General features: G+C 39.9%; 1 protein-coding gene across 1 annotated transcript in view; it reads left to right on the top strand.

The window, feature by feature from the left end:
- Positions 1-256: 256 nt before the first annotated feature.
- LOC104272109 (RNA-binding motif, single-stranded-interacting protein 3) overlaps positions 257-13242 on the top strand; it is a gene marked incomplete at its 3' end in the record, with an annotated part of 320963 nt that continues 307977 nt past the window's right edge. Inside the window, exon 1 of the mRNA XM_009867013.1 lies at positions 257-424. Within this exon, the coding sequence (XP_009865315.1) occupies positions 282-424 (143 nt within the window). The remainder of the gene's footprint in view (positions 425-13242) is intronic.

Below are 13242 nucleotides of genomic sequence, written 5' to 3' on the forward strand. Positions count from 1 at the left end.
TAGCTACTTTATATCCAGATTTAAAGACAATAAAGTAAAACAATGCACTTCATAGCCATGCTTAAACGCAGTATCTCACCCACTTTTTGCACTTTGAAAGGCATTGCTGGCTCAAACTGGGTGGGAGGTGATCAGGGAGGGCAGGGGAAGCAGCATGCCCTCAGGTCGTAGGTCTGGAGTTACCTGAATGAAGCAGTGAATCATCTATGCTTTTGTTTTCCAGTAACAGCCTTTTCGTTTTGCTTTGTTTCCAGCAGTCCTATGCACCAGCTCCCCACCCCATGGCTCCTCCCAGCCCCAGCACAAACAGCAGCAACAACAGCAGCAACAACAGCAGCGGAGAGCAGTTGAGTAAAACCAACCTGTACATTCGAGGCCTTCCACCCGGCACCACTGACCAGGACCTTATCAAGCTGTGCCAGCCGTAAGTGCGCTTAAAATACTTGGTGTCTTCGGGTAGGAAAATGTCAAAGCTGGCCTTTCAGTTTACACTTAATACGTATCGTCCAGAAAAAGACATTGTAAGACTCCTGGGCTTGAAGGATAATCTTTATTCCTTTAGTTTGAACAGCTAGTTAATGCCTATTGAAAACCTTCTGGTAATGAGTGTTGGGGAATAGTGAGGTAAGGGCCATCCCATTGACTTCTGTTTATTTTTATCTGGTTTCTCTCTTATGTTAAAAGATGAATTGGCATGGCAAGAAAACCTCCCTAATGACAGATTTTATAGTTACAATGATCTGTGAATTACAACCGAGCAACAGGACATGGGTGTTCCTACCTCAGTCCTTGATCACATCTTTTGATTGCCATGTTACACATTGCTGGGCTCAAAGATTGAGAAGTATGAAGCTCACTGAAGGTGGCCTTGTAGCCATCTAACTGACTGCAGTTCCACTGAGAAATGATGATGTAGAAAGTAGCACCTTCTACCTCCTTGTTTATCTTGAAAGCCATGTTTGCAGATTGTAATGATAAATATCAGTTTTGTTGTGTTTTATTCCTGTTGTAACTGGAGAGGCAGTAGAAAGGAGCTCTTTGCTCCTCATGCATCATCAAAAGAACTGTTTCCTGAAATGTTGCACCGTGTTACCTCTCCTCACTCTGCTCTATGTAGTGGGTAACATGAGCAGAAAGGATAACTTGACTGGATTTCCAAAGTTATTATTATTATTGATGGCATGTGGGAAGGGAATAATTGAGTTTGAGATTCCAACCAGAGATCACCTGAGTTGAATTTAGGATAACACCTTTTTTTTGTGTGTTGAGATAAAAACACAAAGAGATTTCAAAAATAAAAATTCACCCTTTTTATGATGCAGAACTGCAGCGCTCTTGCCTTGGAATAGCCTATTTCAAAAGACAAAGTGTCTCTGATATTTTTCGTCACAGATCAACTTTTCAAACACGAATCAATAAATGAAGTTTGGTAAAGTAAGGAGCAGTCTGGGGCTGATCTACTGACTTGAATCCAAAAAGCTGGCATTTTGAAGCTTGCGATAGGAGCATCAATTCAATGGGATGTTACAATTCTGTATCACTCTGGTTTTGACCAAAATACTGGAAGACTTCCTGAAGCATACTTTATGTGGATATGGCTGGCCAGGACTGGAACTAGCAGTCTTACTGAAATGATATCTGAACTTCAGCAAAACTGTCAGCTTGAAACTCTTCCCTGTGACTTTCTCATACTAAAGCTGCTACCGGTAGAACTGGCTCACTGTTCACAGGCTTGCTGGTGATTTTTCATATTTCATGCGAGCTGAATTGCGAGTGTACCTGTCTGACACCTGTACAAACTACACTCATTGACACTTCCCACTTGTGACAGTCACAGATAATCCCAGTTCAAGGGCCAGATTCTCAGAATGAATTGACTGTAGGCTGCCGACGCTCACAAAGCTATTGTGCAATACATCTTTCTGCTGTCTGACCCTTCCCAAGTTCAAACAAATGCTTTCAGCCGATCAGGAATGAACCAGCTATTCCTAGAGCAGCCTCGTGCCTTTGGTGCTTAGTGCTGCAGTGGTGGTGTGAGGCTGTGGGATCAGCAGTGCTACTTGAATGATGAAGTTCCAAGAACACGTCCCTACCCCCTGTCTCTGTCTGGCAAGTGCACATCAAGTATCTGAGAGCTTCCTTTTGTCACTGTGGCAAAATTTTTAATGTGCTCCACTAAACTTAATCTGGTCTCTGATTAGAGGGCTTTGTCTTGCTGTCGTGGAGTTCCTCTGTGAATAGAAGCTCTTTAAGAAAAATGCTGACATTCATTTCGCTGATTTTTTTTTTTCCTATCCCTTGGCTGAATGGAAGTGAGGAGCAACCAGATAGTTGCTCTGTCTTTTTTTTCAGAATATTAAAAATATTTATCAAAGCAGAAGGGAAAGATGATACAGGGAAACTTAAACATCTGAAAAGACAAGAATTTGTTGTGACAGTGTGTGAGTTTTTAAAGTAATATATCGCAAGATCTTTTCTTTACTTTTGAAGATAGTTACTTAGCAGAGAGAGTTAAAAGTCCAAGTCTCTTATCACTTTACCTCCATTCCGCTTCCCCCCTCAAAAAAAAAAAAGAGGAAAAAAAGCAGTATGTACAACAGCAATCTGCTGCTATGTAAGCAAGACATACATTTATCTCTTCAGAAATGTTTTTCTTCTTTAGACTGCCCTCTTAGCTTACATGGCTGGAGTCTCACTGTCTGTTAAAGACTTTGTGTGAACAGGTATTCACAAACCAGCAGAAAGTGCTGGCTCTTAGGCCTCCTGTGTAGAAGTGTTAGAGTAATTTGCTACAAGATGTGAGGTGAAAACCTGAATTCCGATCCATGAACCACATTATTATGTTGCAGTACAAGATTTTTGGAGAGTTGTGTTTAAGGGAGGTATTCACCAACGCTAGCTTATACCCACGACACTGGTTCCCCTGGGCTACCTGCCAGTGCCTAAAATGAGCCCTTCTGAGCCCATTTCCTCTGCTCTAGCATGTGACACGGCTGCCAGCAGTACAACCGTCACTTGTAGTGTCTGATATTTGGCAAGTCTGAGGAAAAATGTTCTAAACCTACAATATTTCTCTCTCAAAAGTACAGGGAATGCTGGCAGTGCTTATGGTTATGTACATTTATCATAGACCATCCCATTTCCAGGTTTATTCCAGCAAAGAGATCACCCCCTAAGTGACATGTTACATTTTTATTTTTTTATTTAATTACATTTTGCCAGGTGGGAAAGAAGCCCTTTAATCAGGATTGTTTGATAAATTACCTGGCTGTTTGGGTGAATCTTGCCTGCTTTTCTGTATTTCTGCTGTGTGGTGTTGGGTGGTGTGTGCCGCACACTAAACAGGAAACAGCCGACTGGCGTACCATTGATGCTTGAAGTGCAGAGTCCATTACACGTGATGTCAGACATTTCTGACAAATGTTCTGACACTATCAAACCTTTTATCAATTTAAGAGTAACCTTGTCACAGTAATCTGTCAAACTGTTCATATAACTAAAGGAAAACAAGTCATCATAGGCTGTACAGTAGCTGAGTTAATAAATAAATAAAAAAAATTGCTACTGGAAGACTTTCTTTTTGTGCAGTTCTCATCCTCAGTATTTGGTTTAACATTTGTCCAGTAAAATTACATCAAATTCTCTGCAGCAGGGAGCTGTTAGGTTGCACTGTATCTTTTTGGACTTTGTACAATACTGTCAAAGGTAACATCAAAAAGTATGGGTAGGAATGTTTAGCAAGGAAGAATCTGTTGTTCTTTTACGTATGTATATTTTTTGGAATTTTCATAAACACTGAGTAAAGCAACTTCCAGAAATGGACCTTGGCCTCAAACTTTCTTGAGGTTTTTTTAAAAAAGAGACTTTATACTCATTTGTGATTATATTGACCATCAGAACTTATTAGTCTAAAATTTTGATTTTTAAATGGTTCGTGAAAATAGTTCTAAATGTCACAGCATTAGCATTCATTTCTCCGAGGTACACATTTTGTGGCGGTGCAATGGCACACACCATTATAGATGTATCTTCACAGTCAAAATGTGCTTTTCATCAAAAGGAAAGATAATCAACCTTAAGATGCAAAATTACAGTTTATGGACAGAAAAATGTGCATGATTATCTTTGAAATATTCATAACCTGTCACTAATTTTCAGGCATGATGTTATATTTCATCCATAAGAATTCCAAAATTCTCTTAAAAACATACGCAGATGGCTTAGTCCCCTGATGGTATACTGGACACATCCCATTCTTACTAACTACATCCCAGTGGAGATAGATGGAAGGAAATCTCATGCACAAATTAAACATTTGAGCTTTATTACTTTGAAACTTTTTTCATTTCAAAAACTCAGAGTCTGTCTCTCAAGATTTTGGTCTTTCTATGTGTGGTTTGGTTTTTTTTTTATGTGTTTACACTGAAGAAGACTTAAGCCCAAAATTTTTAAAAAAGGTAAAGTTTTCTAGAAGTGGATTTGGAGGAGAGATTCAAAATATCTCTTCCATCCCTCCCTCATCTCCACCCCACAATAATTTAGAAAAGTTGGCTTAAAAACTCTAACATCTGACTGAAAAAAAAAGCCTTGTGCAATGCACAATTAAGATATTGGCATGTATTCAAAAGATAATCCCTGTTCATCTTGATTCAGTCATGAATTTTTCATGACCCGTCTATAGACTGAAAGAAAGCTACTTTAAACTTCTGGTGTCTGATAGTTTATACTTGTGTATGATTTTGTTATTAGTCCTCTCTCTTTGTGATTATAATGTTCCTTAAGAAATCTGGTTCCATCTGTTTTGTTTTCATTTGGATTAGTTATCTTATTGCCCTTCAAGTTTTGACTTCTTTGTGGTCCAGGGTAAAATTAAAGGACTCAGTCAAAACAACAACAGTAAAAATATCTAAACTGGAAGAGCAGCAAGTCTATATGCTGCTCAGGCTGACTCTTACGGGAGATGAGACGATCTCCCAGATAAATGGTTTTCCAGACATGGGAAATCCCTGCTGAGTCATGATTATTACAAGTATTGATTTGTGTAAATAGCTTCTAGATCCATATTTAGATCAGATTACTTAAGTTTTTAGGGGTAGGTGTGAGGGGGTTTTTTTCTCTTATTGGTTTGGTTCTGCTTTTGTTACTTCTTTTTTTTTTTCTGAAGGTATCCTGATTGGCTCCTTGACAAATCATCAAGTGTGAGATTTTAGCCTCTCATTTTGTTCTGAATGTCCTTGATTTTGTCCTGTGGAACATCAGAGTAAATATTCAGGCTGCCACTGTTTGGATTCCACTAAAGGACTAGCCCCAAGGATAATGTGATTGAGGTTATTAATTGAAAATACACACATTACTTAAATCCTAGACTATTTTTGAAATGAACTGTGTGCATTCCTCTTGACCCCACAGAAAACTGCTGAGTTCACTGAGTTTTCAAAGGGGTGTCTTTCAGGACAGGGTCTCTTGTTAATAGCTGCAAGAAGTACAACATTTTCAGTTATACTGAGCTTTATAGCAAGTTCATGATGGCTGTTTCTGCTCTGTGTACGACAGCACGAGTTTGACATTCCTGGCTATTTTTCTTTTTCTTTTCTTTTGTGAAAATAGCAAGAAGTCCATATTATGTGAGAACTGATGAAATGAAAGTGTGGGGATATTAAGTTCCCTTCCTTTCCTTTATTTTTCTGTAGTAAAATGTTAATTAAAAGCAATTGCTGTGAACTATAAATAAACTAAAGGTTAACCAAAATAAAATCCTTATAGTGAGCTCAAAACCAAAAAGATCAAAAGAATCCCTGGAGTAAATTCTTTGTTCTACAAGGATGTCAAACCAAATTTGTATCTGGTGTAAATGGGTGCTTTTATCCTGGCCTTGGTGAAGACGAACCCCAAACTATGTGAGACTTATGTAGCAGTAGAGTGTTAGCCTGCATCTGCTCCTGTATTTTTAGGAAGTAATCTTTTGAGATTTAAAGGAATTTGCTATGTTCTGTAAACTTGTGTGTGTGAAGCAAGGTGTGCTGTGGCTTTAATATTAATTCAAACCGAACTGCGTAATCTGTGTCTCTCCTGTAATTAATATCACCTCGCACCATTGCTATGATGAAGCAGAGACTGAAAAGGTATGAAGGTGGGATTAGCTCATATAGGAACCATGTGGCATCATGCAGAGTAGTTCCTGCTTAAATCTTGGTGTGTGTTTTGATTTGGTATATCCTGGTGATATGAGAACAGTGAACGGCTCTGAAATCTGCTGAGAAGGTCAGTCTTCGTGGGAAGCAAATAAATGCCTACGCTTTAGGGAAAAGAACAAACCTCCCCAACTCCCAAATTTTCTTTGTTATTCCAAATAAAACTGGGAAAGCAAAGTCCTAAGAAGGAGGATTACTGTTAGGCCAAGCACAGCAAAGGTGTCCTGCTGGAATAAGTACTCTAATTCAAAGGAATGAGGGGACTACATGAGTTTATTTCTCTCTCTATTAATGTATGTGTTCAGACCAGAGAAAAACACACTGATAGCTTGGAGAAATCGGTTTTCATCCCAAGTTCTTTGTATTGTGCTCTTTTCCTAAAGGATTATTAAGAGAGGTAAGAAAGGGAAAATAAATTAATTTCAGGTTAATGTTTCTGAGTAAAAGTGCCTTTGATCAGAAACCAAATGGTGAACATTAAAGATGCTTAAAGTAGACATAAAAGCAGAGGAACCCAATTCCGTGGATATGACTCCTTAATTCTTGCTTTGAAAACATCTTCATAGTGGTGATGCTTATTAATGCTGTTGGAAACCTTGTGGTGGTGTTCTCTGAGTTCAAAATGGTGCAAGGCAGTGAACTTATATTTTGTCTGAGTAATATCTTTGTTTCTGAAATCAGTTGATTTGCAGATTTGCACTCAGTTATAGAAGTGTTGCATCTTTGCAGTGTGTAAGTATGGGCATGGACGTGCACAGGTTTTTATTTCTCCTTTACCTGATATTGTTTAAAAATTATTTGTACATTAATTCCCCATTAAAATAATTTCCAAATGTTAAATTGTTAAAAAAGAAGCATTGAAGTTGCCCGAGTAGGCAATGAACCAGTACTCTTCTTACCTAGCCTCTTTCATCATGGAGAACAACCTCTAGGTGAGCAAATACCCACAGCACTACAGAGAGCTTCATCTGGGATGTGAACGTTCCCATTGTCAGGAAGAAAAGCAGAAAAATAATCTACGTAAAGTAATAAATGAGCACCTGCACTCTTCTCTGTTTTGAATGTGCCCGTCTTTTCACTGGAGTGTGACAGAGTGTCAGTGAGAGTTTCTCATCTCCTTTCAAGTTGGATGAACCTGATTTAATGGAAGATAGGAGAGGAGGCAGCATTCTCAGACACTGCTGAAAACATTTCTTCTGATGAATTTTAATTAAAGTCCTTGGAAAAAAACCCAGCCCTTACAACAAAACAGAGAGCTCATAACAGATATATTGAGTCTTCTGTGTAGTGATGTGAAGGGCATGACCGTAACAGCCACTTGTTTTGCTTAGTGTGCAGAAAGGGTGTTGAGATAGAAAGAAGGCAAACATACTTCATGAGCTGCTGCTTCTGACCTGTTCTGTGTGTGTTTCCAGTCTTCCCTTGTCCTCTTTCTTTCTCCACTTCTCCAGCATATTTTGTGTGCCGCCAGTCAACCATGGCATCACCATCCGTCCATGGAGGTATCATCCCCTTATTGATATAAGCCTTTAAGAGTCTGGAAATGCTCCTGGTCAAAAACCATCCAAAGGTCAGACAGGCTCTGCACTGTACCTGTCAGACAAATCTCTGTTTTGTAGTGTGAGTATTGCTTTGTGGAAGGACCTGCAGGACCATGGGACTCTTGAAAGTCTAAATTGCATGGGGTTCAACAAGGTCAAGTGCCGGGTCCTGCACTTGGCTCAAAACAACCCAATGTAACACTATGGGCTTGGGGAGGAGTGGCTGGAAAGCTGCCCAGCGGAAAAGGACCTGGGGCTGTAGGTCGACAGTCGGCTGAACATGAGCCAGCAGTGTGGCTGGGAAGGTCGATAGTATCCTGGCCCGTATCAGAAATAGGATGGCCAGCAGGACTAGGGAAGTGATTGTCCCCTGTACTCGACACTGGTGAGGCCACAGGTTGAGTACTGTGTTCAGTTTTGAGCCCCCCACAACAAGATACTGAGGTGCTGGAGTGTGTCCAGAGAAGAGCAACGAAGCTGGTGAAGGGTCTCAAAAACAAGTCTTATGAGGAGCAGCTGAGGGAACTGGGGTTGTTTAGCCTGGAGAAAAGGAGGCAGAGGGGAGACCTTATCACTCTTTACAACTACCTGAAAGGAGATTGTAGTGAGGTGTGTATGTCGGTCTCTTCTCCCAAGTAACAAGTGATTGGACAAGAGCAAATGGCCTCAAGTTGCACCAGAGGGGATTATATTGAATATTAGGAAAATTACATCACCAAAATGGCTGTCAAACGTTGGAACAGGCTGCCCAGGGAAGTGGTTGATTAACCATCCCTGGAGGTCTTTAAAAGATGTGTAGATGGGGTGCCTAGGGACATGGTTTATTGGGGCTTGGCATTGCTAGGATGACAATTGGACTTGATGTTCTTAAAGGTATTTTCCAAACTAAAAACTTCTGTGATGCAACCCGTATGCTTGGTTTCTGCCTTCCACTGAGGAGACTGATTGATGCACAGATGATTTCACAAAGATTCCTTCACTTCTGTCCTTCGAGTTGTCGTAGCTTTTTTCAAATGGGAATAGTGGCAATGCAAGTCTGATTATGGTTGGTTCTTCTGTTTTGAAGCTCATCCATGTTTTTTAGATTTGTTTGCATTTTTGGTATTTTTTCTCCTAAATTCTGTTGTGTCAAGTTCAGTGGGTCTTTCTGATCTGTTGCCCTTTGAGAATTAACAGCAACAGTAGGACGATGGCTGTGTTACATGTGCAGAGAGCGGAGAAGGAAATGGGGACGCACTATTCATGTTCTAACATTTGCATAGCAGAAATGTTTCTGTACCCTTTCTCTAGAAAGTGAGGTGTGGATAATGTTCTGATCTGTGTGAGGAATACATTTTCCTAAAGCTTTCCTGAAAGGAAACAATACCAGCTATGCTTAATAATCACCCCCCTAAACAGGAATAACTTGGGCACTGCTTCCAGCTAATGGCAAGAACCTCGGAGCATGCCTGTAATTTCTGTACAGGGGGAAGTGGCAGGCCAACTTTGATGGCAAAGCTATTGAATATTATCAGCACGAAAACAACAATGTCATTGTGCTCAGCTGCTAGCCTTTCCCATACTGTTCCCAACAAGCATCGACAAGAGCTCTGTGCTGTGCAGCATGCAAAGTCCTTCATTCCAAGTATTTGGTAACTTCCCCGAATTATTTGTGTGATGAGTGCCGCTGCTAGATTTGTGTTAAAAACTGAGAAGTCTTTGTTTTATTTTTTTTAAGCTGTTGTTAAGAGAAGGAATTTCTTAGAATTTTTGCAACTATATCAGAAGTTTTACGTCTGCCTTGTTATAAAACAGAGACAGGAAAGATGGAATGTTTTCATCCTAATTTTTAAAAGACGTTGATCTGACAGAGATCTGAAAAGGTTTTCTCTTTTTTAGGGCATGTATTTTCTGTGTTCCCATCATGAGCTCTAGGGAAAGTGGAGACGTCTTGACTCTGATTCTCTTGGATAGTACCTAGCTGCAGCTCTGGGGACAATCCCGTATAAAATAAAGAAGGTAACAGCAGTGTGGAAAATGTAGGTCCTATTCTGATGTAAGCTCTCTGCCAACAGACACCCAGCCTCACAAAAACTTCATGGAAGCACAGCAGTCTGTTCAAATAGCAGTTATTGCAACATCACAGCCATGTTATTGTTTCAGTGTGATACAGGTAATAAGTGCAGCGTTTATGGTTATTACTGCCTGGTGATCACATACAAAAAAAAAAAGTAAAATAGACGTGCTTTTCTTACTTCAGCTTCCCAGTTCAGCATTTCCATATACTCCTGTGGTTATAATCCAATTATGAAACTTCAATTATTTTCTGTAATTCACTGATTCAAGAACATCATTAACTTTTCTGCTTCTTTGTAGTAGGGAACTAGTAATTAAAAGGGATAAAATAGTTCACAGATTCATAGAATTTAAGATCCAGAAGAGACCAAAGGATGGTCTACCATTATTTTTGTTGTTTAAGGTCCTTGAATTTTCTTTATTTGATTCTGGAGTGAATACAGCAATTTATTTTGATGTCAGAAGTGTGTTCCACTCTGGATCTGAAGATATGAAAGCAACAGCAAACCTACCCCTGTTGCTAACAAGTTTGTTCTTGTTAACTGTGTTCTGACTCATTTCCAAATCAACTTTGTGGTGTTGCTTTTTATCTATTGGTTCTTGGTGTAATCAAATTAAGGACCTTTCAGATTCTCTCCCTGCATCTTCTTCCCAGATGTACTTCTGCACTATAATCAAGTCACTTTTCAGACTTTTTTTCTTTGATAATCAAAATAGATGGAACTGTTTAAGTCTCTGATTGCAAGACAGTTTTCTCCAGCCTTTGGATAATTTCATCGAGGACTGCAGGGCTCATTTAAATATTTTTAAAACTAATTATCTGAGGTTAGAAATTATTTTCTTTTCATGTTTCCGGAGAAATGTTATATATATAGCTTATGCAGCCATATCTGTTTGTTATGTGTCCTTAAGTGAATGAAATATATCAGTGGAAGGTCTGTATTTCTAAGCAGGAGAAATGATGTTCAAAAGCTGCTGTGGTGTCCTGTCAGGAGTGTAAGGAGGTGCAACAGGCGCTCTGTGGAGATGACAGTACACTGGTACCGTCACTGTGTCTGAAGCAGCATCTCATCTCTCCATGTCTGAGGTTTTGATTGCCTTTAATTTTAAGTCAGATGTCTGTCCAGTCTCGACTTTGAGTAACAAAAACGTGTAGAAGGAGAAGAGTGCAGCAAACTTGAAGCTTTATTTTAGAAAGCAAGGAATTTGGATCTGAGCCATACCTAACTTAATTTTGTAGAGCTTAATTTATCTGCTTATCTTTAATGTTTCTTGTACCCCCAAATTTAGGATTGTCAATTAAATGGTGTAAAGCTATGAAGTTTTTTATTTACAAAAATCTAGCACAAATATTTCAATGTAGCATTTAAGTGCCTTATGAACTGCATAGCAACTGAATTCCTATCACATATGCAAATATACAGCCAGTTCAAGGAGCAGAAGGATTCATACAGGGCAATCTCTTGACTCTCAGAATAAATAAATTCAGAGCAATTGCTTCTAAATGGAAAGGAAGATGGGGGTACAGTGGAACAAAATGGAACGTAACAAGCTCCTTGGTGGGCTCTAAATCCAAGCAGGACAGTATGCCATGATTTTGCTCATTGCCTAACGTAAGAGTTGAGCTAAGATGTACTTGATTGCAGGTCTTACAGATGTGGGAGACAGGCTATTAAATACTATCAACAATTTTGGGACTTCGAGTTGTTCCATCTCTATCTTCTGTGAGTGGTAAGAAAAACCTGGCCTTGTTCTAACATGAATTTGTGATTGTTAGTTCTTATTAGGTTGCTGCATTTTGTTTTTTGGTTCTCACTACACTTAGATATAGAGAAACAGGAATTTCTTTTGATCACAAGACCACATTGTTTGTCCCTGGTGTGTCCCTGCCATGATTCGTATGGTACACTGGGGCCATGAGGCTGCTGTTAGGTGAACATTAGCAGCTGAATTTCCCGCTGGTGCTCTGCCAGTCAGCATGGTGTCAGAGTGGCAAGAAGAGTGACTAGAATGCATCGCAACTCCTTGGATGATGTTGTCTGTCAGTGCAGTTTAGTGTGTACTGAGCCAACTGCATGGAACAGACTTAAATGTCTCATCCTCCCTCATTCTTTTTCCATTGCCCCTCCTTCTCTGCTTTTTTCCCTATGCAATCTTCCTCTGAAGAGGGATATTTCTGCACAGTAGTCAAGCTCATCATTTGCTTAGTAGGTGCTGGTCAGCAGTGCAAGAGTATTGATGAGAGAGCTCGTCTTAAACCTCCTTTTAGAGACTGCCCTAGAATTGTTACAACTCGTGTCTATGTGGCATTTTAATCTCTCTGCAGAGACTTCTGAAATGGATTTTTGAAGGACTAGTTGGTAGCTGGCACCAGTGTGTGAGGCACAATCTCAGTGGAGAATTTAGCAACTCTCCATTGCACCTGGAGTCCAAATGTCGCCAAGTAAATACATCTCTATCTTTTCAGACCGCCAAGTCTCAGCAGCACTGTGTGGGACTTGGGATGTTGAGTCCACGAGAGGGATCTCGGCACTCGCCGCAGATTCCTGGGGCTGAGCACTTTTTTTGGCCAGGAGACCTGTTTTGGCAGGCTGTCTGGTGGGGACATCGAGGCAAGTTTGACATGCTGAGGGCTCATGGGATTCAGGCTGTGTGGCAGCAGTAAAGTGCTTGTCACCTCCTGATGAGGTAGCCCTCCAGTCCTGCTATCAGGAGGTCTGCAGCTGGTCTGCTTAATGGTATTTAGTAACAGTATGTGCAGTAAAGCATGCTCTCCTGTTACACAGAAAGCCACTAATGCTGGCATCAAGAGCAGTGGGTAATTCAATCACACCCACAAAAATGATATTAACATAACATTAAAGGACTGTGTACACTAGCAAAAGACAGGAAATTACGGAGTTTGGGCTTGAAACTTTATCCTTAACTTACCCATATTGTGCCGAGGTATTTGGAAATTTCCATAGAACGTGTGTTTTTATGGAACCTGCAGTGGGGTGGATTGTCCTGTTTGTCTGTGGAGGATTTCCTCAGCTAACATCAGCCAGCATTTGTGAGAATTATATAAAGAAATCCTGGCACAATTTACAAACTGTAACTGGACAATATGAGCTTTAAATATGAATTTCTTGGCTTGGGCAGTTTACCCACACCAGCATTTCTCAAGTGCTGCATGAGGGGTTAGCTTTTTTGACCTGTTTTCAGACCAAGTTGCAGTTCAGTAGCTAAGCTCTCTCCCAATATCAGAACTAATTTTTAGGATTGTTGTCTTTTTTTTCTATCCAACAGTCACTAAAAAGATTTTGTCTTGTTTAAAATTTACTTTCTGTTTTGAAGACACTGCTTCTATTTATTTGAGGTAAAATCACTGGAACTAAGGTGAATTCTACTTAAAAAAAAGCTATATACTCATCTTTGGGCCTTATTCATATTTTTCCTCAATTTTAGTCCTGCTG

The sequence above is a fragment of the Apaloderma vittatum genome, unplaced genomic scaffold (genome assembly GCF_000703405.1).
Source record: "Apaloderma vittatum isolate BGI_N311 unplaced genomic scaffold, ASM70340v1 scaffold3743, whole genome shotgun sequence".
NCBI lineage: Eukaryota > Metazoa > Chordata > Aves > Trogoniformes > Trogonidae > Apaloderma > Apaloderma vittatum.